Genomic DNA, 26,668 nt, shown 5'->3' with positions numbered 1-26,668 from the left:
GCCCAGGGCCATCTTGCTTGAATCATTTGAGCCATGGCTGTGGGAGGGGAAGAAAGAGGGGGGAAGGGGGAGAAGCAGATGATCTTCTCCTGGGTGCCCTGACTGGGAATCAAACCCAGGACTTCCACATGCCAGGCCAATGCTCTACCACTGAGCCAACTGGCCAGTGCTGGATAATTTTCTTTCTTTTTAAAAGCTGCAACATTAAATTTTTCTGGAGGTTTAGCAATGCTTTTGGTTATACACATAAACATGTATGCCTAAACATTTAAGTTTTCTATAAAATATATCTTTAACCATCATAATACAGGCATTCTTAATAAAAGTTTCATAATTAGACTAAATCTTAGTCTTTTGTCTTGAATAAATTTGTTTAAATTTTAAGCATGAAATCACAATGCTTTATGATGGTATTGAACTGTGGTTTGCTTTATTAATACTAATAATGCTTTTTTCTTTGAAGATATCCTAGCTCTACTTTTAACTGATGTGCTGCTCTTTTTACAAGAAAAAGACCAGAAATACATCTTTGCAGCTGTTGTAAGTATATGGATATGTGATGCATATTTTAAATGGCTTAATTCCACGTCTTGCAAAATGCCTGAAATTCGTAGTGACATTAAATAGTCATTGGCAAGAATATGCCCCTGTTATATTCCCACTGTAACAAGTATCTAATTGTGTTTAGTAACAAGCATCTAATTGTGTCTAACTAGCATGATAAGTGTTGAGTTATTACAACCAGGGCAGGTAGTTAGCTGGTTCAGCTGTTTAACCAATTGTGAAAATATTGAAGTAGTTTGGTATTGTCTGGTGAATAGGTCTCCTCTTTCCCCAACTCACCCTCTGCCATCTGGTTATCTTGGTCCTTTCTCCAGACACTCTCCCCTTTGACTTCCCAGAAACTCAAATATTAATGCTGGTCACTTCTGGCCCCTTGCTGCCTGTTCCCACTGATAGCAACTTACACTTGTTGCTAACCCTGTCCACAAGTGTCATGACATTCCTTCTATCTAACAACAAAAACACCATCCTGGGATCTAAAGTTTAAAGATTCTTTCTTATTTCTACTATACTGTTTATTAATTATGAAGGCTACTCATGTAACAATTATCTCTATAGTATGTTATGTTAACATCATTGCCAGTAGAGATGAGCAGTAAAACCAAAGTTTTATAACATTTCTTACACAACGTCTTGTGGTCCAAAATGATTCGCTTAAAGAAGGAAAATGTTGTCAACTAACTCCTTGTCAGCATCATGGAGCCTCAGGCCCTCTGAGAGGGAAGAACCGAAGATGTAGTACCAATGGGGACAGTATAATGGTGTCTCTCTAAAGCACTAATGGTCATCATCCATTGACTGATAAGACATTCAGGTATCATCAGCAGATATCATCATCATTTTCAACTGTTTTTGGCAAATTCAAATTTTAATGAATGTTCTGTTACGCTGCTCAGAGTACACAGAAGCAAGCCTGCCCCATGGTGGATTCTGGGGAGGAAGAGGCCAGAACAGCTTCACCTGCCTGCCTGTGCTTGTCAGGTTGGTGCAGTAGGCTTCCTCACCTTGCTCAGCACATTGTCTCTGAGCAGTGTAGTGATGCAAGTAGCATAAGGGGCAGAGGTTCTTTCACAAAGCCATACCAGAAGAGAACAAGAGGCCTTAAACAAGTCCCCATGTCCATACCAGAGGAGAACAAGAGGCCTTAAACAAGTCCCCATGTCCCAGGTCCCCTGGAACTCTCTATATTACAGACTTCATGACAACCTGCTGATTTGTCCAGCAGCCCTGCTCCAGTTACCTGGGAGGTTCTGAAAGAACACAGAGTACATAAGTGGGAAGGTGGGACCATTTTGTTTGACCTGTGGGTTGATGAGGGCCACACTAGAGAGAAAACAAGTTTATACTACATCTTTATATAAACAAAGGCTCTTCAAAACCAAAGACCTAAAGGAGAGGAAAATCCTACTTCCTGGGTGAAGTTTTCTATAGGACAGAAAACCTGATAATGGATCAGAAATTAGCCACAGCATAGACATGACTGTTTTCTTGGACAACAGAGCATATGGATTCAGATCAAGCCATGATGTTTCACTTATAGTATGACTTGAAATATGGATCTGTCCCTCTTATCTGATCTCTTGAAGTGCCACCCATAGATCACATTTACCATTAAATGGGATTTTAGGGATATAATCCACCAAATGCCAGATTAAAGGCAGGCATAACTCAGCTCCTCTTGGTAAAGTGTGTTTGGCTATGGACAACAGTTATGATGCTGATACTATTTTGTGAAGATGTTAACCTGACATGTAGCTGCCTTCATACAGGCCAGCTAAGCCTTTGCTGATGTCAAGAAGCAAAAAAGAAAACATTATCTTTAGAGTCAAGTGCACCTTACTATTTAACTATATATCTTTTAGTTTCATCATATACATTTACCTTGACACAGCCCATGTATCATAAATATCTTATAGTTAATATCTTGAGAGAATTGATGCATTGGCTTCGGGTATACAAATATCTGAATTCCCTAGTTCTCACCAGAAAGTTTAGAACATTATCCTCATGCTAATACCCATAGGTAAGAGTCTCTGTCCTTTGTGCTATTAGAAAAACTTCTCAAGTTAGTGCTTGCTACATGTTATAGAAGATATGATGAATTTGGAAATGGCCAGAAGCTAAACAGCTGAAAGAAGCAAGAGGATGGAGTAGTTTCCCTAAAGATAATTTTGGTTTTTTTAAGAGAGGAATCAGCTGGGAATGGCCGTAGTACCCACGTATATGAAATACATAGGAAAAAAGTAAATGTATTCACTAAATCCTGGGATACTGAGTCTACGGGTTGTCTTAAATATCGAAGAAGGCAATTTCAAAATGAGTGACCAATGAAAAGGACAAAGTGACCATGTAGACATGCAAGTGCAAGTTCAAATGAGGTAGCGACCTTAGGGTCTTATTACCACAGTGGAATCACAAATAGAATTCCTCACTGATAGAATCAGCCACTTTATGAAATCACAATGGATATAGTGTAACAATGGGGCTAAAGCTCCTTTTCCTCTTCCTCTGTGGCAAAGGTCTTCAACCCCAGGACCTACAGGGCTTGGGCAGGGATGTAAATGAGTGAACTGGACCAGGCTTGGTAATAGGAAACCAATAGACATGGTAGGGACTGAAGTGAGTACATGCCCTGTCTCAAAAAGGGCAGGGATTACTCAGCTATGATGTGTTTTTAGATGAGGATGTGGGCCCAGGATTGCTAATCTTCTGCTTTTCCACGAACCTAGAAATTTAGAATTTCTAACATGGACTCCTCCAGATTTTAAATATTGACAACTATTTAGGGGAAAAAAATCTATTTTTAAAATGCTGTGGTTCCTCCTGTAGCCAGTGGCTTGGTTGGTCTGAGCATCAGCCCCAGATGCTGATGATAACTCAGTTGATCTGAGCATCAGCTTCAGGTGCTAAAAATAGCTCCATTGATTTGAGCGTCAGCCCCAGACAGAGATTGCCAGGTGGATCCTAGTCAGGGCACATGTGGGAGTCTTGTCTCTCTATCACCCCTCTTCTCACTTATTAAATGTTGTGACACAAACAAAATATTTCTGAAGTCTGGTTTAGGCCTTTGCATCATCAGCTTTTGACATCTTGTCTGCAAAGTAGACATGTAACCCCCAATCCTAGAGATTTAACTTGAATTCTTGATCATCTCAGGTTTTTGTGTATGAGTAGTATGTAGTAAAATGATGGACATGCCCCTGATGCCTCCTGTTTGATGGTAATTTAATTAATGCTACTTTCTATCTACTTATCTACTTATTTTTTACTTTTAAAATATCTGACCCCAAGCCCCCCTTCCTGAAACACTAACCAACTGGTTCAAATAATTTCCTTCTTGCTTATGTCTTAAGCAATTCAAACTTACTCTGCCTCTTTATATACAGAGGCTGTTTATATTGTAAGCTGAGGAAGCTAAACTGTCCATTGAAAGAAGGAAAGGCGATAAGGCCTCAGATAATAGATCTGTCATCGACTACGAGATAGTCACAGTACTCAAGAGCTCTCCCTAACTGGAGAGGGCCATATTCAAAATCCACTGCCACAGGCTGCTTTTGCTTCCATTTGCAGAGGCCGAGCACAAGGCTGGGTAGACCAGTGGTCTGTCCCTTTTTTATTTCTCTTTATCCTGCTCTAAGAGGAATGGGATGAAGAGGTACTCTGGTATACCCCTGCCCACATCTTCAGATGTGATAGAGTGGTGTGACGCTGGGAGAACAAGGCCAGCACTAAGGAGTCAGTGGTGAGGGACGGAGCGGCATGTCCTGGAGAAAGGTGTTGCTCAGTCCATGAGGGAGAAGCATAACGACACCTTGCAACCAACTCTATAAACAGTGGTGGAAGCCACAAACCAGAGGAGAGTCTTCATGGTTACCCCCAAAACTGTAGCAGGGATTCTTTTGGCTATTCTTTCAACAATAGCTGCCTACCTACATTACCATTATCTTATTCATCTTTGAATCCCTAGGACTTAGAAAGGAATGTTGGTCACAGTGAATGTTGGGAAAAGAGTTGATTTAATCATGGCTTGGATGCCAAATTTTAGACTTTCTTCCTGTTCCCCTCTGATGGAGTTAGGTGAAATCTAGTTCTGCAAACATTTATTGGGTGCCTGCTCTATGCAAAGCACTGTGTTGGATATATGAAAGTGAATTAGACCCTTTGCTGCCCACCAAGGGTCCCCTGGTTGGTGGAAAGATTTGTAGGTAGAACAATAGGAGTTGTGTTGCTGTGCTCCTACAATAGCAGGGTTAGTGGTTATGCTGGGGGAACCTAAACACTCGCCTCGGCTATTGTAAACAATGCTGCCATAAACATGGGGGTGCATTTCACCTTTTGAATCAGTGATTTGATATTCTTAGGATATATTCCTAAAAGTGGTATAGCTGGGTCAAAGGGCAGTTCCCTTTTTAATTTTTTGAGGAAATTCCATACAGTTCCCCACAGTGGCTGCATAAGTCTGTATTCCCACCAGCAGTGCAGGAGGGTTCCCTATTCTCCACACCCTCGTCAGCACTTATTGTGTGTTGATTTGTTAATGAGCGCCATTCTGACAAGGATGAGGTGGTATCTCATTATGGTTTTAATTTGCATTTCTCTGATGACTAGTGACATTGAACATATTTTCATCTGCCTACTCCTATTGGCCATGTATATATCATCTTTGGAGAAGTGTCTATTCAGTTCTTTTGCCCATTTTTTCTTTGGATTGTTTACCTTCCTGATGTTGAGTTTTAGAAGTTCTGTATAAACTTTGGTTATTAACCTCTTATCAGATGTATTGGCAAATATGTTCTCCCATTGTGTAGGTTGTCTTTTTATTGTGTTCACGGTGTCTTTTGCTATGCAAAAGCTTTTTAATTGATATATTTCCATTTATTCATCCTGTCCTTTATTTCACTTGCCCATGGAGATAAATAGGCAAAAATATTGCTACGAGAGATATTGGAGAGTTTATTTACTGCCTATGTTTTCTTCCAAGATGTTTATTGTTTCACGACTTACATTTAAGTCTTTTATCCATTTTGAATTTATTTTTGTGAATTGTGTAAGTTGGTGGTCTAGTTTCATTTTTTTGCATGTACCTATCCAGTTTTCCCAACACCATTTATTAAAGAGACTATCTTTACTCCATTGTATGCTCTTACCTCCTTTGTCAAATATCAATTCACCATAAAGGTGTGGGTTTATTTCTGAGTTCTCTGTTCTGTTCCATTGATCTGTATGCCTGGTCTTATGCCAGTACCAAGCTGTTTTGAGTACAATGGCCTTGTAGTATAACTTGATATCAGGAAGTGTGATACCTCCCACTTTATTCTTCTTTTTTAAGATTGCTGAGGCTATTCGTGTTCTTTTTTGGTTCCATATAAATTTTTGGAATATTTGTTCTTTATCTTTGAAGTATGCCATTGGTATTTTATTAGGAATTGCACTGAATTTATAGATTGCTTTGGGTAATATAGACATTTTAATGATGTTTATTCTTTGTATCCATGAACCCAGCATATGCTTCCACTTGTTTATATCTTTCTTGATTTCTTTTACCAATATTTTATAATTTACCGAGTACAAGTTCTTTTTTTAAAATTTTTTTTAAATTGACCACATGCTTTTATTTATTTATTTATTTGTACAGAGACAGAGAGAGAGTCAGAGAGAGGGATAGATAGGGACAGACAGACAGGAATGGAGAGAGATGAGAAGCATCAATCATTAGTTTTTTGTTGCGACACCTTAGTTGTTCATTGATTGCTTTCTCATATGTGCCTTGACCACAGGCCTTCAGCAGACCGAGTAACTCCTTGCTTGAGCCAGTGACCTTGGGTCCAAGCTGGTGAGCCTTGCTCAAACCAGATGAGTCCATGCTCAAGCTGGCAACCTCAGGGTCTTGAACCTGAGTCCTCCACATTCCAGTCCGATGCTCTATCCACTGCACCACTGCCTGGTCAGGCCTGAGTACAAGTTTTTTACCTCCTTAGTTAAATTTACTTCTAGGTACTTTATTTTTTTGTTGTTGCAATAGTGAAGGGGATTGTTTCCTTAATTTCTCTTTCAGACACTTTATTGTTGGTCTAAAAAATGCCACTGATTTCTGAATATTAATTTTATATCCTGCCACCTTACTGAATTCATTTATCAGGTCTAGTAGTTTCTTGACTGAGACTTTCGGGTTTTCTAAGTACAGTATCATGTCATCACCAAATAATGATAGTTTTACTTCTTCTTTTCCAATTTGGATGCCTTTTACTTTTTCTTCTTGTCTGCTTGCTGTGGCTAGGACTTCCAGAACTATGTTGAATAAGAGTGGTGAAAGGGGGCACCCCTGCCTTGTTCCTGATCTTAAGGGGATTGCTTTTAATTTTTTCCCATTGAGTGTGATGTTGGCTGTGGGTTTGTCATAAATGGCCTTTATCATGTTCAGCTATGTTCCTGTATTCCCACTTTGCTGAGAGTTTTGATCATAAATTGGTAGTAGATTGTATCAAATGCTTTTTCTGCATCTATTGATATTATCATGTGATTTTTTATCCTTCCTTTTGTTTATGTGATGAATCACATTTATTGATATGCAAATATTGTACCAGCCTTGCCTCCCCAGAATAAATTCCACTTGATCATAATGTATAATTTTTTTTATGTATTGCTGGTTCCAGTTTGCTAATATTTTGTTGAGAATTTTAGCATCTAAGTTCATCAGTTTTTTTTCTTTGTATTGTCTTTACCTGGTTTTGGAATGAGGATTATGCTTGCCTGATAAAAGGAGCTTGGAAGTCTTCCCTCCTCTTGACTTTTTGAAATAACTTGAGAAGGATAGGTATTAGTTCTTTGAATATTTGGTAAAATTTGCATGTGAAGCCATCTGGTCCAGGACTTTTGTTTGCTAGGAGTTTATTTATTCATTCATTCATTCATTCATTCATTTTAGAGAAGAGAGAGAGAGAGAGAGAGAGAGAGAGAGATTGAGAGAGAAAGGGGGAGGAGCAGAAAGCATCAACTCCCATATGTACCTTGACCAGACAGACAAGTGCGGGGCTTCGAACTGGCGACCTCAGCATTCCAGGTCGATGCTTTATCCACTGCGCCACCACAGGTTAGGCTTGCTGGGAGTTTTTTGATAACTGTTTTGATTTCATTTGTTGTAATCGGTCTGTTTAGGTTTTCTGATTCTTTCAGATTGAATTTGGGAAGATTATATGTTTGTAGGAATTTATCTATTTCACCTACGTTGTCCAATTATTTGGCATACAGATCTTCATAGTATTTTCTTACAAGCCTTTGTATTTCTGCTGTGTTCGTTGTTACTTCTCCACTTTTATTTCTAATTTTATTTATTTGAGTCCTCTTTTTTTCTTAATGAGTCTGGTTAAAGGTTCATCAATCCTTTTTACCTTTTAAGAAAAGCAGCACTTGGTTTCATTGATCCTCTGTATTGCTTTCTTAGCCTCTATGTCATTTATTTCTGCTCTGATCTTTATTATTTCCTTCCTTTTACTTCCTCTGGTCTTTATTTGTTGTTGTTGTTTTGTTTAGTTCTTTTAGATGCAGGGTTAAGTTGTTTATTTGAGCTTTTTCTTGCTTCTTAAGATATGCCTGTAATACTATGAACTTCCCTCTCAGGACTGCATTTTGCTGTGTCTCATAAATTTTGAGTTTTTGTATGTTCATTTTCATTTGTTTCAAGGAAAATTTTGTTTTCATCTTTGATTTTGTTGTTAACCCATTCATTATTTAATAACATACTATTTAGCTTCCAAGTGTTTGAATGTTTTTCAATTTTCCTATTGTAGTTGATTTCTAATTTCATGCCGTTGTCATCAGAGAAGATGTTTGATATGATTTCAATCTTCTTAAATTTGAGACTTGTTTTGTATTTTAACATGTGGTCTATCCTAGATTATGTATCATGAGCACTTGAAAAGAATGTATATTCTGCTGCATTAGGCTAAAAGTTCTGAAGATATCTATTAGATCTAGTTGACCTAGTGTGTCATTTAAGGCCACTGTTTCCTTGTTAATTTTCTGTCTTGAGGATCTATTCATTGACGTTAGTGTGGTGTTAAAATCCCCTAATATTATAATATTGCCGTTGTTCTTGCCCTTTATGTCCATCAAAATCTGCTTTATGTATTTAGGTGCTCCTATATTAGGCACATAGATATTTACAATGGTTATATCCTCCTGTTGGATTGCTCCCTTTATCATTATATAGTGACCTTCTTTATCCCTTACTATAGGCTTTGTTTTAAAGTCCTTTCTGTCAGATACAAGTATTGCTACCCCAGCTTATTTTTAATTTCCATTTGTGTGAAATACTTTTTTCCATCTGTTCACTTTTAGTCTATATGTATCTCTTGTTCTGAGGTGGATCTCTTATAGACAGCACATGTACAGGTCCTTTTTTCTTATTCATGCATCTACACATTGTCTTTTGATTGGAGCATTTAATCCATTTACATTTAAAGTTATTATTGATATATAATTGTTTCTTTCCATTTTATTCTTTAAATCTACGATCCTCTTTTTCTCAATTTTTTTTCTCCCTTTGCTCTTTTTACAGCAGGCCCCTTAACATTTCTTGCAGTACTGGTTTGGTTGTAATGAATTCCTTGAGTTTTTTTGTTTTTTGTTTTTTGTCTTGGAAGCTTTTTATTTCTCCTTCAATTTTCAATGTAACCCTTGCTAGATAAAGAAGTTTTGGTAGTAGGTCTTGCTTTGCACCACTTTGAATTATTTCTTGCCAATCCTTTCTAGCCTCAAGTGTTTCTGTTGAGCAGTCAGATGTCATCCTTATGGGGGCTCCTCGGTCGGTAATTAACTGCTTTTCTCTTGCAGCTTTTAGTATTCTTTCTTTGTCTCTTAACTTTGACACTTTAATTATCATGTGTTTTGCTGTAGGCCTCCATAGGTTTCTCTTTAATGGAACTCTATATTTCTTGAACTTGTGTGACTTTTTCCTTCATCAATTTAAAGAAATTTTCAACTATGAGTTCTTCAAACAGGTTCTCTATTCCTTGTTCGTTCTCTTCTCCTTCAGGAACCCCTATGATGTGGATGTTGTTTCTCTTCATGTTGTCACAGAGCTCTCATAGTTTCCTTAGACTTTTTGACCCTCTTTTCTTTTTGCTGCTCTGCTTCCATGCTTTCATTTAACTTGTCCTCTAAATCACTGATTCAATCCTCTGCTTCATCCAGCCTGTTATTAATTCCTTCTAGTGCAGTCTTCATTTCTGATATTTTATTTGTCATTTCTGACTGGTTCCTTTTTTATAATTTCAATGTCCTTTTTGATGCTTGCTATCTCTTTATTTAGATGCTCTTTATGTCCATCCACTGTTTCTCTAAGATCCTTGAACATCCTAAAAATCATTATTTTAAACTCTACATCTAGTATTTTTGTTTTTTCCATTTCATTCAGTTTTTTTGGGGGGGGATTTCTCTTGTTGATTCACTTGGGTAGCATTTTTGTCTGCTCATTTTGTCTGTGTATTAGGTAGTGCTGTCTGACTTTGAAATTTTTGTGTAGTCTTTATGAAGAAGATGGGCTGTCCTCCAGGCCACTTGTTTCCTTCTTCTGAGAATGCTTCTTGAGGGTAACTATTTTCCCTCTTGTTTTATGTGAGTATTAGATGCAGTTGGTCTTTTCATGTGTACGTTTATCTTTTCAGGCTGGCTGGCTCTAAGGATCCACCTTGATTATGTGTATTACATATTGTGCAATGTCTGTCCTGTTGGGTATATTTATTCTTCACAGTGTGTGGTGCCTTTTAGACTTATGCTTTGGGTGTGCTGCTTGTGTAGCTAGCTGAGTCTAGGGTTGGTGTTGTCTGCCACCTACTACCAGTAGTGTGTTGGCTCTAGTTCTTCTTGGGTTCACATCAGCTGCTGTTACCCGCTGTGGGCTACCAGTCTGTAGCTACTGCACTTTTCGCTGTTTGTGTCTGCATTTTCTGTGTCTGGGTACTGTGGGAGGGGTCAACCTTTGTAATAGAATCAGCTTCCTCCTGCTTAGAGATGACAACAGCTCCATAAAATCCCCAAGCTCTGTAGGATTTGTATTCACTTTTCAGCTGCTCTTCCTCCGTTTGCAGCTGCCTGGTCTTCTCACAGATTCTTCTATAGTAAGATTGTAATGTGGGCTCTGATTGGCCTCACCCAAACAACCCCTCTACAGATTGCATGCTTGGTGGGTTAGAACAGCTTACATTGTAAATACAATGTTTGTGGGACCCCCTACTTCAGGAGTCTCTTAGTCAGGAGTACAGTACAGGGAATGTGGCCCCTACTCCAGAGTTTGATCCCTCAGCCACTGCTGGATACTCAAATTTTACTTCTCCCCAACAAGTTGAGCAGCAGGTTCAGACCGATTGTGGCTGACAGTCCCCTCTGCAGAAGTTCTTTCAGCTTTTGAGACCCCAGTCTCAGGTATGAAGACTGAGAGAGTCATCTTCTGGGGCTGACTGTGCCCCTCCCAAAGTTGGCTAAGCCCTGCGACCAGATCCAACAATAGACTCACAGGGATCCACACTTTAAATGTCCATGCTACAAGCATCTCTCCCTTCCCCCTGTGGAATCTAGCCTAGCAGGACAGAATAGCCAGCACCCAGGCCCTGCTAACTATGAAGCTCCACCCTATCCAATGCACATGAGACACTGTGCCAGTGCTGATCACAGAGAGTAGATGTGAGGAGCTTTTCCTTAGGATACCACTCTAGCAAGGGTTGTTAGGTCCTGAACCAATGTTTTCTGCAGCTGGCCCCTGGATGTGCCAGCCCTGGGCCTCCCAAGCAGGAACCCAGCACAGACCAATGGGAGACACTACCCGTGACTGGCCCTCAGCAACTTTCTTGGAGCTACAAGCAATTCAGAGTTTGTGGCTGCTTTTGCTGAGCCCAGGTGTACATGGAAATATCAGCTGCATACCTAAGCTGGCTTTTACACACTCTGGGTCTGGGGGAAAGTCCACTCAAATGACCAAGTCTCCATGAGTCTCACCTCTTGCAGCTTGTCTGCTGGCTACTTGTTGGGCTCAGCCGCTGAAAAAACCTCTGCAAGAGTCTAGAGCCTGTTGCAATTCAGCAATTAGGAAAGGTGGTGGGTGTGGCTCCGGCCCTTTGTCCTAGGTGTCAGTCTGTCCAGACTTTTTTTACAGACCTCAGTAGGGTGTGGCCTCAGGAGTCTGGTGGGTATGACCTGAGACCCATAAGTGTAGTCTATCCTATCTTCGGACAGTTTCAGCTGAGTCTCTTGTGAGGTGGAAGTGCCAGTCATAGACTTGGGAGAGTGGGGGGGGGAGCTCTGGTCTCAACTCCAGAAAACTGAGTCACTCACACGCCCCCTCCTTTTTGACCTCTCACAACTACCTGTCACCATCCCTGGGGTAGAAGAGACTCTCGAGAGTGGAGCAGTTGCTTGTCCCCAGGCTGATGCCACTCAGAGGGGATTGCTCCACCCAAAAAAGATGGCGACTGCAGTACTGGAGAATGATTCAGCACAAGGGTTCTGGTGGCTGTCCCCCACAATGTTTCTCCCTGTTCTCACTGTGCCTCCATCTTTACACTCTCCTCCTGCAACTCCAGTCCTTTCAGCTCTCCCCCACCATAGCCCCAGATAAGTGGCTTTGAATGAGGTTTATTTGTGTGGGCCTTTTAAACAGGTGTCTTTGTCTGAGAGGTGTGTCTCTTTTACGCAGACAGAAAGCCTGCTGTTTGCACAGCTAAATGCTGTCTGAGCGCCTCTTGTAGGCTATGGGGCTCTAGGATGGGGCTGTGGGCCTGGTGCTGAGGACCCACACCACTCAGGACAACCCACGCCGCAGTGAGAATCTCTTCGGGCCGCCACTCACTCCTGGGAGTGGGGAGCCTTTTCTGTGTCTCCGCCCTTCCTACCAGTTGGTGTGGTTTCTTCAGTGATCCTTGGTTATAGACTCCTCTTAGTTTAGTCCAAAGTTGGTTTTTCAAGATGATTGTTCTTAAATTAAGTTGTAATCCAATTTGTTCCTGTGAGGTGGTAGTTGGAACATCCACCTACTCCATCACCATCTTTCTTCCTTCAAACGTTGTCCTTTTAAACCACCAATTCTTAAGGATAAAAATTCTCCTATATTTGCTTTCCCATCTTGTTTTCTCCATACCCTTTTTATGGCAATCTTACCAATGCTCACAGCTCTTGTGAGAAGATGGAAGTGATACAGTGGTACCTTGAGATACAAATTTAATTCGTTCTGTAACTGAGCTCGTAAGTCAGTCAGCTCGTATATCAAACTACCAATACTGGACCTGTGTGCCAACATGCCAACTAATGGCAGCTTCCTGAATCACCACTTGTATCTTGGAATTTCGCTCGGATCTTGAACAAAAATACAGACCAAGTCGCAGCTCGTATCTTAAAAAAAATTTGTATGTTGGTCTGTTTGTATCTCAAGGTACCACTGTATTAAGCTTTATCCAACACTGTTGCTTCCCTTTGCTAATATGTCCTGTGGGGCCCTCACTTGAGATGGGATGTCGTTTCACCTGCCCACCCTCCTGTCTTATGCAGGATCAGAAGCCATCCGTTATTTCCCTTCAGAAGCTCATTGCTCGAGAAGTTGCAAATGAGGAGCGAGGAATGTTTCTGATCAGTGCTTCTTCTGCTGGTCCTGAAATGTATGAGATTCATACCAATTCCAAGGAGGAACGAAATAACTGGATGAGACGGATCCAGCAGGCAGTCGAGAGGTAACATTTTCTTCTGTCCATAACCTAGCGAAAGGCCTTGTTCAATTCAGGAAAGTGGTCTAATTGTGTTTCCTTTTCATGAAAACTTTGTCTTAGCCAGAGTGGTCTGCTCCCCTGCCCCTGCTTGTGATCGCCTCCAGTCTGCAGCTTTGTTCTCTGTGCGTCCCTGCGTGTACACCACCATCTCCCCTCCACTCGCATCAGTCCTGCCTATCTTGGCACAGCTCATAGCTCACCTCCTTGATGAGGACCTCTTGGGTTCCAGTGGTCTTTTTCTTACCTGCAGTTCTTTAACACTTGCTCTCTAAAGCAGTGGTCCCCAACCCCCGGGCCGCGGACCAGTACCGGTCCATGGACCTTTTGGTACCGGTCCACAGAGAAAGAATAACTTACATATTTTCCATTTTTATTTATATTTAAGTCTGAACGATGTTTTATTTTTAAAAAATGACCAGATTCCCTCTGTTACATCTGTCTAAGACTCTCTCTTGACACTTGTCTTGGTCATGTGATACATTTATCCATCCCACCCTAAAGGCTGGTCTGTGAAAATATTTTCTGACATTAAACCGGTCTGTGGCCCAAAAAAGGTTGGGGACCACTGCTCTAAAGCATTTATTTGGTGCTTGTCATATACTGCCTTATAGCTATTCTCACTTTTTATGTCTATATGCTTATTTATTAGATGGGGAGTTCAGATGGCAGAGATAATGTCATATTTCTCTGTGTCCCAAATTCTGAAGAATTATTCAATAGACATTTTTTAGATGACTAGATCTAAGGGTTCTAAGTCAATTTACTCCTCATTATTATGCATGAGCAGTTTTTATAAATGGGAGTGGAAGGGTGGGGATGATCATTCTTTTTTCTTTTTATTTTTTTAAGTGAGAGGAAGGGAGATAGTGGGAAAAACTCCTGCATGTACCCTGACTGGGATCCACCTGGAAACCCCCAATTGGGCCAATACTTGAGTCAACGGAGCTATTTTTCATACCTGAGGCTGATGCACTCAGACCAACCAAGCTATCCTCAGTGCCCAGGGCTGACACTTGAACCAATCAAGCCACTGGCTGTGGGAGGGGAGGAGGCAGAGAAGTGGGAGAGGGAGAGAAGCAGATGTAGTTTCTCCTGTGTGCCCTGACTGGAAATCAAACTCAGGACGTCCATATATCATACCAACACTCTATCCACTGAGCCAACCAGCCAGGGTGATCATTCTTAATGTTAATTTTATTCATTAGATCTTGAAAGATGTTACATAAAATTCCTTCACTGCCACTGTACCTCACCCTACTTCCATTCCTTACCACTCCTCTCCTCTACCCCATTAACAGAACTGCTGAACAGTAGTAGGAAGCAAAGATTATTTTAGTCGTAAAAACATTATTTTAGTTGTGTCTAATGCTGGTATTGGTATTGTGTGTGTGTGTGTGTGTGTATGTGTAGGAGTGAATGTGTATATGTATTTGTTGGAATATTTGAGTCATTCTATGCTATTCACTTTGAGAGCAATGTTATATTATGCAAGGTACTTTATATACTCAAGAAAAGCAAACCTCTTGGCCAGGGGCATGATGAATTCTCCTTACGCTGAATTTTTCTTTGAATAATTGTCTGCCAATTCCCATGTCCTTCTAATGAACTTAAACATACTTGCATTTGGTTTCAGTTGTCTCTCTTGATTGTTGTCTTTTAAAGCTGCCCAGAAGAAGAAGGGGGAAGGACAAGTGAATCTGATGAAGAGAGGCGGAAAGCTGAAGCAAAAGTGGCCAAAATTCAGCAATGTCAAGGTACCCTGCTAGCCCTCTGGTTCCCTGGTTGTTATGTGTGTCCATGGAACATTGAGAAACCCAGGGGTCCTGAATGGGCAGTTATGACTGACTGACTAGTCTAATTGTGTGTATGCAAGGCCTATCCTAACCACTCTCAAAAAGCAATGTACCAGTACCAGAGTGCTTAAATAAGATGTATCTCTTCTGGACCTAGAGGGTATTGTGCTAAGTGAAATAAACCAGTCAGAGAAAGACCAATACCATATGATTTCACTTATATGTGAAATCTAAAGGGCAAAATAAACTAACAAACAAAATAGAAACAGACTCATAGATCCAGAGGACCTTTTTGATGGTGGTGGGGGAGTTTGAGGGCCTGAGTGAGAAAGGTGAAGGGATAAGAAGTATAGATTGGCAGTTACAGAATAGTCTGGAGATGTAGAATACCGCTTAGGGCAGGGGTCAGAGCATTTTTAGCTGAGGGAGCCATGAATGCCACATATTTTATAATGTAATTCTGTGAGAGCCATACAACGACCCACGTATGTTACGCATTATCCAATAAAAATTTGGTGTTGTCCGGGAGGACAGCTGTGATTGGCTCCAGCCTCCCGCAACATGAACATGAGCGGTAGGAAATGAATGGATTGTAATACATGAAAATGTTTTATATTTTTAATGTTATTATTTTTTTATTAAATATTTGTCTGCGAGCCAGATGCAACCATCAAAAGAGCCACATCTGGCTCGTGAGCCATAGGTTTCCAACCGCTGGCTTAGAGAATACAGTCAGAGTCTAATAAAAATGTGTGGTGCCAGGGGGTACCAGAAATATCAGGGAACTCTTTGTAAAGTGCATGATTGTCTTACCATAATATTGTACATCTGAAACTAACACAAAATTATATTTAATGTAAAAAACAGAATATATGTTTTTAAATTCTGCACATGACATATATAAAACAGTAACTGGGTGGTGTGTGTGGACGGGCCTCAGAACTGCTGTCCAGTGTTTTAGGGTTAAAGCCTAGCCTGTCAGGTCATAGTTGTGTGACTGTGACCAAGAAACATAGGAGCTTCAGTCCTCAGTTTCCAAATCTGTGAAATACGGAAATGAGATTAGCTCAGGGATTCTCATCTCTGGCCAGACATTGGAATCACTTGGGGGAGGTCTTTAAAAATTCTGATGCCTGAGCCCCACCCTCAAGCAATTCAATCAGAATCTGCCAGTCGTGGTTTATAGGCATTAGTATTTTGAACTCTCCCCAGGTGATTCTGAGGCAGAGAGGACTGAGAACCCCTCACTTAGATGCTGGTTAAGGTCCCTTTAAGCTTGAAGAATCCTGTGACATGTTGAAATCAAAGGAAAATTATGCATGCAAAAATAAGCAAAGAAATGGAATGTTTAGAGATACAAACATGAACCCTTGTGTTTGGTTTTGACTAAGGCCAGCTGAAGCCTGAGCCATTTCAGGCCTTGTGGGTTTCACTCATTATGGACACACCACCTCAGTTTCATTCCTGTGCTTAATGTTTAGTCATAATAGAAAACAGCCTCAACAAAGAATAGCTGCACAACTTTTTCTGGAATTAGGGAATGGGAAAGGAAACAGACGTTTATTGAGTACCTCATTAGTAGTAGAAAATAATACAATGAGGCTCAGAGAAGTCAGTCATTTGCTAAAGACTACAGTCACTGAATGGAATAGTTAGGATTTGAACTTGGATTTGTCCCACCCAACAACTTTATTTTACCTATTAGATCATACTGCTTGTTAATCAGCAACTTCTTTGTCTCGTAACTTGGACTTTCATATTAGTTGTTATATTTATGTGATAACTTTCTATGGTAAATACTATTTCATAGAAATACTCTGTAATCAAGACCAACAAATTTGTACGTATTTGGAGGAGAAACTGCATATCTACGCTGAACTTGGAGAGCTGAGTGGGTTTGAAGATGTCCATCTGGAGCCCCACCTCCTCATTAAACCAGACCCCGGAGAGCCTCCACAGGCAGCCTCGTTACTGGCAGCAGCACTGAAAGAGAGTGAGTCGCTTCCAAAAGGATTTGGTTTGACAAATTCAGAAAATATTTATTGAGTACCTACTATGAGCCATACACTATGTTCACTATGTTCTAGGTGCTGAGGAGACAGTGGAATAAGGTCAAGTCCTGACTCTCCTGGCATTTATATTCCTGAAACAGCTAAATATAAGGAAATAAATGTATCAGGTTATGTCGAGTGCTATAAAGAAAAATGGGCAAGATATGGAGGATGGAGAGTAATGGAGTGGGGAGACTCTATTTTGGATAGGGTGGACAGTAACGGCCTCTTCGATATAGTGATATAGAAGCAGATACAAGGAATTGAGGAATCCAGATAGGTATCTAGGAAAACAATGTTCCAGACATTCCAAGGCCCTGAGGCAGGTGAGTACCAGATTTCTTTGAAGAACAACAAGGAAGACAGTGCAGGTAAAGTGAAGTGAGGGCTAAGGGGTGACAGGAGATGAGTCAACGTTAACTAGGACCCAGATTACCTGAAGGGAGGTAAGGACTTTGAATTTCATTCTAAGTGAGATGAAAAGCATTTATAGAGTTTTGAGTAGAGGAGCGATTTGTGTTTTAAAAGGAACTCTGTGCTGCGTGGAGAATGACAAAGTCTAGGGTATGACCATGGGAGTTGGTGGCTGAGGTACGGTGGAGGACAAGACCATGGAATGTCAGGGTATTGGAAGTACTGAGAATGTTGATAGGAGTAGCATTGTGGGGACGGGGTAAATATCATGTGCTTAAATTGTTCACACAGTTGTTGAGGAATGGCAACAGGGAGCAGTAGGGAGTGGTGTAAGGGAAATTTTGAGATAAAAAGGGATTTGAAGGGGGAGAGTGAAGCTGGAAGTGACAATAGGGACAAAGAGCTTGGCAGAGGAAACAGCCGCCACCTGAGACCATGGCAGGGAATGCTGGTGTTCAGAACAAGGGTTAGTAAATTGCACAGACCATATGCACCCAAAACCTGTTTGTAAATACATTTTACTGGACACCACCACCCTCATTTGTTTTTCTTTAAAATTTTTAAAAAATTATTTGTTTTATTTAATTTATTCATTTTAGAGAGGAGAGAGAGGGGGTAGAGAAAGAGAGAGACAGAAAGAAAAGGGGGGAGGAGCAGGAAGCATCAACTCTCATATGTGCCTTGACCCGGCAAGCCCAGGGTTTTGAACCAGCGACCTCAGCATTTCCAGGTCAACGCTTTATCCACTGCGCCACCACAGGTCAGGCCTCATTCTCACTTTACATATCATCTATGGCTGCTGTGTTGCTACAATGGCAAAGATGAACAGTTACCACAGAAGTGGTATGGCCCACACAACCTAAAATACTTACTATGTGGTCCTTTGAAAAGAAGTTTGCCAAACTCTGGCTCAGCATCTCAGAACATGAGCTGGAGGAGTGCTGAGAGGTTTCTGCGGTGAGGTCTGCAGATAGACTTATGCATTCATTCATCAAATATATATATTTATATTTATGTATATATATATATTTTTTTTTTGAGAGAGAGAGAGAATGAAAGAGGAAAGGGGAAAGAGAGAGAAAAGCATCAACTCATCATTCTGCTTAGTTGTGCCATTGACTGTTCCTCATATGTGCCCTGACTGGGGCTCGAACTGACCTTGGGGGTTGAGCCCATTGCCCTGCCTGCTAAGCCAAAACCCTCAGATGGAGCAGGTGAGCCCAGGATCTAATTGGCGACTTTGGTGCTCTGGGATGATGCTCTAAACACTGCACCACCACCCAGGGCATCTTTGATAATGTCTTTATTGAAAAAAGTCAACTCTCATTTTTACCCAGTGGCTTTCATTTCCTCCGCCAACCAAACTGTCTCTAGTGCTGGGTTTGAAGTTGATCGGCTTTAATTCCTCTGGTCCACAGGGGACAGAGGTGCTGGGGAACAGCAGGTAGACCCAGCTGCTTGAGAATCCAGAGCAGGTGCAGTTCTGCCTGAGCCACAGGCTGGATGATCCACCCCAGTCATTGGCCATCAAAACCCAGACTGAGAGATTTAGCAGGAATTCTTAGCAGGGTGAGGTCATCTTTGGAGGAAAGGACAGGTTTGTCACACACGTCAAATTGTATCTCTAGGCCTTTGCTCTGTGTTCTGCTTTCCCTTCCTTCCTTCTCCTCTTCTGATTCTGCCTCTTGATTTCTATCCACCCTTCAAGGTTTTTCCAACTGTTCACCTCCTTCAAGAACTGTTTCCTAATCCTATCAGCTATAGTAACCTTACTGGAGAGTTTTTTAAACTATTTTTTATTTTTCAATTACCATTGGCACACATATTATATTAGTTTCGGATGTACAACAAGTGATTAAGCATTTATATACCTTATGAAGTGATCACCCCGTTAAGTCTAGTACCCACTGGTACCATCCAAAGTTATTATAATATTATTGACTATATTCCCTATGCTCTACTTTACATCTCGTGACTGTTTTTGTAACTGGCAATTTGTACTTCTTAATTCCTTCCCTTTTCTCCCACATCCTCAACCCCCATCTGGCAGTCATCAAAATATTCTCTGTATCAGTGAGTTTGCAGCCTTTTGTAATGTGCTCACACCCAGGTGGCAGAGCTGAGCAGTGAGCACATGCTCCCTGCAGTCCAGTGAGTTATCTGGGTCGCTTTTGCCCATAGTCTGCAAACTCTCCCACCACTTATCAGTGTCCGGTAGGCCCTAGAACAGAGTAGATGATCAATGTACTAATTTAAATATACAGTGTTTTAGAAATATTTATAGAGTTCTCAAAATAATGCCGTTCCATGTGCTACTTGAAATCCTTTTATTGTAAATAAAAAACTTCACGACAAATCTTAAGAGACCCTTGGTGCTTGTTAACAATGCAAATGCCCCATTTCTCCCCAGAGAACCGGATCTAGTAGGTCTGCCTAGGGGGGGTAGGAGTCTCTTCTTAAAGCATGTTTGGAGAAATACGCTTTTGAAAAATAGCTAAAACCCTAATGCCCAATATCATACTTAAATTCATTGAAATACTAATTTACTGAAAGCTGCACTTGAGGTATTTTTATACAGGTTTTTTTGTTTTTGTTTTTTATTGGTCTAAACTGCAGGTTGGTGAACTTTTTCTGTGAAGGGCTAGATAGTAAATATTTTGGGCTTTACTGGCCATATACAATTTCTGGGACAACATTATTCTCTCTGTGCGTGCATGTGTACATGTGTATGTATTTTGACAAATCTTTAAAAATGTAAAAACCACTTTTTGCTCCTGGGCCATATAAAAGCAGACACAGGCCAAATATAGTTTGCCAATTCCTGGTGTAGGTTAAACACACACACACACACACACACACACACACACACACACACACACACACACATAAAATGGGGCAAAGTAGGTTTACAGTTGTGAGTACACGAAACAGTTAATTCTTGTATTACTGTATTATTTATTGTATTATTTTCCATACAAACAACTGTAAGTCTACTTTGCCCCACCCTGTACTTATCCATATATAGGTATATATGATTATTTATTAATTTACTTTTGGTTTCCTACTTCTTAGCTGAGAGCCTGCAGGTTGCAGTGAAGGCCTCCCAGGTGGGCGATGCCTGTCAGTCATCCGAGGAAGGGTGTGGAGAACCTGCCCTGACAGAGACGCCCAGTTCTTGCGATGCGCCCAGATCACCAGCCCTGTGTAAGTGAAGGTGCTGGCCCCTGTGCTGAGCCCGCGCCTGAGCCCTGCAGTGTAGTGGTTACGGGAAAAGAAGGCAGCAACTTTGTTTGTGTTTGAACAGGATGTAATGCATTTTTTAACATTTGACAAAAACCTGAGAATAAATACACTAGCCTCCGATGACACTGCTGTTCCAAGGACAAGTATTTCAAGAACAGTTAGTGATTTCTATTGCTCTGTTGCCCAGGAAAGCTTTGTACCTTCCCCAAACTTACTGTCTCATTATTAATATAACTTATTGAATACAGTTTTGAAATAACTTTTCAACTTTTTTTCTTTTTTGAGGAAGGGTTTCTGCAGTTTATTAGAGAACAAGTCCTTTCACTTAATCTCCTTCCATCAATGGAGAAAACATAACTCAGAGAAATAGAAACGCACACACACACAAGGTTTGGTGGTTCGGTTAAAAGCAGTGGATAGACCTGGAGATTATTATGCTCAGTGAAATAAGCCAGAGAGAGACAAGTACCATGTGATTTCACTTATATATGGAATCTAATGAACCAGATTAACTAACTAACAAAATAGAAACAGACTCCTAGGTACAGAGAACAGACTGACAGCTGTCAGGAGGGTTGGGGACTGAGTGAAAAAGGTGAAGGGATTAAGCAAAACAAGCAAACAAATAAATAAACAACGCCCACCCAGAACAAAACTCATAGACACACACCACAGTATGGTGCTCACCAGAGGGAAAGGGGGGGAGGTAGAGGAAGGTAGAGGGGGACAAATGGTGATGGAAGGAGACTTGAAATGGGGCCGTGAACGCACAGTACAATAGACAGATGATGTATCAGAATTGTACACCTGAAACCTATATAATTTTATTAAACAGTGTCACCCCATTAAATTCAATAAAAAATAAAACCTTCAAAAGAAAACTGGAAGAAGAAAAAAAAAGCAGAAGCTCTGAAAGATTCTTGATCAGTGTTCATTTACTCCAGTTCAGGTCCAAATTCATTTTTTAAAACATTGTTTAATATTTTTTACTTACAGAGAACCAGAATGTAGAGAAATGATTTAGGTCATTTCTCTGAACCAAACTATACTGTTACATGTATGGTGGTAAGCTAACTATTAAATTCCCCAAAGGTTACTGAGATGAGAACATAAAAACGATATTTAAAAATATTTTTTTATTATGTTCAGGTTGTAAAAATCTTACCTCTGCTAGGTCTTATATATGTCTTTAGTAGCTAGAAATTGGAGGATTAAATTGTCTTAGAATTCTCTACAAACATCCATATATCTTGGTTAATTAAGATATATGGAAGCAGTACAGTTTTTAAATTCTATACATTTTTGTTTCACTACCACCAATAATTATTTTCCCCTCTTAAGTTTTGCTGTATCTAATCCTGGGTTTCTATTTTCAGAATGTGCACATATGTTTTTCACTTCAACACAGCCCAGATTCATCAGGGGAGTTGTGCTGCCCGGGGTGATTTCCTTTTTAAAGAAGAGCCTCGTTATGCCATTGAGAAAGTTCTATCTAAAAATACACGTAGGGGTCTGCTGCTCTCAGACTTACCCCAAGACAGCTGGGAGGGGCTCCATTGGGCTGCTGCAGCTGCTCAGAGCTCAGGGCCTCCCCTTCCCTCCCTGCAGACCTGGCAGGGAAGGTTCCCTGTCGATATCCACATCTCCCATGACTGCAGAGAGTTCCCAAGGACACCCAGGACTTCTGCTAGAACAACTGAGAGGCTGTTTACAGTGGCCTGACATCAGGATTCATGTAGAGGAGGGTCAGGGTCACATGGTGGGGTCCTGTACCCTGAAGACCTATTCAGCTCTGGGCTGGACTGGAACATGGTGCTATAAGAGTTTGATTCTCTTTATCAAGTTGATGAAGAAAAAACACTATTCCTAAATGAGGATCTATATCTTAAGGGGCCAAGTCTGGGTTTGACTATGAGCTCTATGTCCCTTCTAAGTCAGGCCCCTGTCATTCTGAGGTTATAGACCAAGCCAGACCCTCATTTGTAGTCCTTGTATACCTCATCTGCCTACTCCCTGTTAAATTCGGTAGGCCCTCTCCTCCATTCTGATGAATGCAGGAGCAGCGGGACCTGATCTCCATTCTGTTCTTCTGCCTTCATTTGAGCCACCATCAGCTGCTTTGCCCATTTGATGGTCCTTGTTTCTGTGAGGCCAGAGAGAAAGAATGGCTAATTCTTTTGGTGATGCTTTTGCCATCTCTCTGGAAGCTAAAGAATAGTGCCCAATAGTGGAACCAACTTTTTAGTGACAGAAAAGTCTCTATAAAATGTGCCTTCATTATACATAAACAAATGTTGACTGGCTTGGGAAATATGTGTTTGATTTTAGATATAACTTGAAGTAGTTCCTGCTTAAACAAAAATTTCTTTGTAATAGAGGACTCTTTTAAACAAAGAAAAAATGTATTTCCTTTGTCAGAAATAAAATTTCGAAACAGCACTGGGAAAAATATAAAATGTCACAACGTGAATATCTATTTCATCAGGATCCTGATTGTACCTGCTTCCAATAAAATTCTACATGTGAAAGGGTGTTAAAGGTCTAGTTTTAACCAGTGCAAGGTGAGCACAGTGTAAGTTTAACTGAGTTCACATGGGTAAAGAAATAAAATCCCACCAACAGACATTTAAGGAATGGAGTGAAATCTGTAGGTGGTACTTAAAAATACTTCTGGACTAGAAATATTTTTGTGGTTTTATAGATTAAATTTACGGTAGTTACAGTATTGTAAATTTAGTGCACAAACAAGAGTTGTTGTGAGGAAAAATAATCTACTTGAAAGTTATTTTTAAAAACTCAGTTAGTTGGAGATAGGGACAGATGAGGTCATAAAGTGTTAGCCACCATCACCTGCTCATAAAGATGTGCCACTTCTGCTGTTGAATGGCTCCGTCCATCTAAGCCTTGTTTATGGTCTGCCGCTCTCGCGCAGGCCATCGGGGAGCCTTCTGCAGACCCTGTGTCTGGGGGTCTGCGCCTGCCAGCCCTCGCTCTGCTCCACAGTGCCTGTTTTCAATTTCACCCTCCCCAGGTGGCTTTTTCCTATTAAGTGAAAGTGAGATGGAGAATCTACCCTCAGTATTACCACCATCCCGTGAACACCTCTCTGCAAGAAAAGAAAAATAAAAGAGATGGGTGATAATCGCTGCGGTTTGTCAATTTGGTGTCTGTTAGTGTGTAAGCTCCCTGAGGGCAGGGTCTCTGCATTGCTCTGTGCTATTTTAGCGCCTCCTATGAGAGTATTTGGTGCGTGTGGTTTTACGGGGTTTGTTATTTGAAAATATGTGTCGGCTCTGTACAAAAGAGCACGGTCCACTGGCTGATGTGTGATGATGTCCTTTTTGTTTCTGTCTCAACGGCGGGCTTCCAGCACTAGTCACAGAAGGGACAGGAGGAAGAGGCTGTTGGGATGTGGATCCTGGGACCCAGGGTGTGGGAGCCGACTTGGCGGTCTCTGATGCAGGGGAGAAGGTATTGTGAACTGATTTGTTAGTAAACGGCGCCAGTTACTTTGTGTAATAAAATAACTGCAGGTCCTGGTCTGTCCATGGCCGAGAGTGATATGAATGTATTTTCCTGAATCGTCCTCAAGTTCAGTATTCGTATTTAAACTTTCTAAATTATTTCTTCTTAAAATGTTCTTGCTCTTCCTATACCATGTAGGTGTAAACGAAGAAACACTTGAAAAGTTATTAAAAAGATTTCAAACTCCAGTGTTTATCTGTGTGTCTGTGCTCTCTTTCGGTCTCACCTTCACTTTCCACGCTGGAGCCTCCAGCTCTTCCGCACTGTGCTGAGCAGCTCTCCGCCAGGGGTGGCCCCGGGCATCCGGCTGTTGTGCGCCTACGCGGTGCTCATGAGGCAGAAATAATTTTGACATTGGATTATTGCTTGCTTCTTTCTCTTTCTTTTATTTTGCTTGGGGCCTCTTCTTTTCAACATTCTAGCCACACAAGTTATAACACTCTCCTTTAAGAAACAAATTTGTGAAGCTTTCTATTAACTTCAAATGGGCTGTCAGAAATAGAGAAGAAAAAGACTGTGATTCTGGAAGGTGGCTAGGGGCTCCTCCAGGATTTTCTGGGCTCAAGAGTTTAGCTTTATCTAAAATAGAATTATGTACACTGCCAAATATCAGTATGTGTTAATGTGGGGAAATGATATATGTCAGATCTTGATATATGTAGCATTTCATATATTATATTTTTGCATAAATATGCAAATGACTGAGAAGCCAAATTCGAAGATATTTTTAAAATCCACAGAAAAAGGGAGCTGTGGTTGAATGTTTAAAACTTCATAGGCCAGAGTGAAAATAGGAATGCAACATTTTACTCCACTTATTCTGCCTGTGTACTTTCTAACTTATTTCTTTTAAACATGTTCCTGCTTCCCATCCTTTTCAGTGCAGATTTCACTTTTAAGTTTGTAGCTTCCAACTGCTTTTACGTTATTAGAGAAAGGGAGGGCCGGGGTCAGTGACTAATGATTTTCTCTGGATGGAAAGCTGTGGTGGCTAGTTCCCACCCCTAAGGCCTTTTCCCTCCATGATTCTGTCACAGGTAAGTGAGATGAAATGTTCCAATTCCTCTTTGGATGAACCTTTCTGGAAAATCTGCCATTAATAAGGCATTTTGATAAACTAAATGAACTGACAGATAGGGCTGGATCACTTGAAATCAAGGTTTAAAAAATGTGTACTGGATATGTTGTAATTAAAGTCTTTAATAAGGTAAGGTTTTACAATTTTCTTTTCTGAAAGAATTTAAAAGAATTAAATTTGTGACCCAAATGGCAAATATCCGGTGTGTAAATCACCAACTGCAGCTATGCACATTGACCACACAGTGGCAGACCAACTCCATTAAAAAGACGATGTTAAACATTCCTGTCTTGTATCAAACCTGATACGGTTCTTAGAAATAAGTAACCACATGTAGCATAACTCAATTCTTCTCTATGTTTCTAATTTTTATAGAATATAAATATTGTATATTAAACAACCTTTTAATTACAAAAACCATGGGCTGTGGAGCCAGGACAGAACCAGAAATGCAGAGAGAATTTCTAAATTCACTGCAGAATGGCAGTTCTCAGCCCCCATTATCTTCCAGAGGGTTGGGGAAAAATCTAATGACATTAAACTTCATCTCTTTTTCCATCCTTTGTTCTTTCCCAGTTAGAGGTCCTGGTTATTCATGAAATCTTTAATTGGCAGTGTGGAGAAAAAGATAAGTCTGGGTCGTCATGGCACCATCATCAGCCTGAACGAATTTAATAAGTCCAGCACTACCTGAGCACGACCAGCTGACTGCTCTTGTGGTTTCTACTTATAGCTGCTCAGACAAGAGCAATAGGAGACTGCAGGCTCTTGGCGGGCAGGGGACCTGATGACCTTCCATAACATGAAGCAGGGAATACATACTGGGTGTCTGATATTTATTTATAGAATGGAGTGAGGGTCAATTTCATGCTGGACAGGTCTGTGGATACAGCATTAAATACACAGATGAAACCCTGTGGTTCATTGGCTTATATCTTAGTAAGACAAGACAGACAATAAATGAACAGACAAATGTTCAGTTCAACCCTGAGAACCGGAAACCCTCACCATCTCCTTGTTCCTTTAAAGTGTGGGTAAAGAGACCCCACTGCCCAGGAGCAGATGGTCCCTGGTCACCTCATTCATAGCCTCTGCTGATAGTGGTTCCATAAAGGCAGTCTTGGAGGGTCCGGTGAACTCTGAGAGGTAGAATCTGGAGTAGGTCAGCTAAGTGCTCTCCTTTGGGCCACCTCTGGGTCTGGTTTCTTCTTCCCGCCACTGGTTATTTGGACTTTGTGAGTCTCAATC

General features: G+C 40.8%; 1 protein-coding gene across 9 annotated transcripts in view; it reads left to right on the top strand.

Moving 5' to 3' along the window:
* Nucleotides 1–26,668, top strand: part of ARHGEF28 (Rho guanine nucleotide exchange factor 28) — a 373,409-nt gene that overhangs the window by 301,222 nt on the left and 45,519 nt on the right. For all 9 annotated transcript variants that reach the window (XR_010726857.1, XM_066241314.1, XM_066241342.1 and 6 more), the window contains 6 exons: nucleotides 464–540; nucleotides 13,102–13,280; nucleotides 14,979–15,070; nucleotides 16,920–17,102; nucleotides 20,647–20,778; nucleotides 24,188–24,288. Coding sequence is in view for 8 of the 9 variants with exons in the window: in XM_066241314.1 (XP_066097411.1) it covers nucleotides 464–540; nucleotides 13,102–13,280; nucleotides 14,979–15,070; nucleotides 16,920–17,102; nucleotides 20,647–20,778; nucleotides 24,188–24,288 (764 nt within the window). In the remaining variant the exon portion in view is untranslated. The remainder of the gene's footprint in view (nucleotides 1–463; nucleotides 541–13,101; nucleotides 13,281–14,978; nucleotides 15,071–16,919; nucleotides 17,103–20,646; nucleotides 20,779–24,187; nucleotides 24,289–26,668) is intronic.

This window comes from Saccopteryx bilineata, chromosome 1 (assembly GCF_036850765.1).
Source record: "Saccopteryx bilineata isolate mSacBil1 chromosome 1, mSacBil1_pri_phased_curated, whole genome shotgun sequence".
Classification (NCBI taxonomy): Eukaryota; Metazoa; Chordata; class Mammalia; order Chiroptera; family Emballonuridae; genus Saccopteryx; species Saccopteryx bilineata.
The sequence above is the reverse complement of the archived record's forward strand: the minus strand, read 5'-3'. Positions and strand labels throughout refer to the sequence as shown.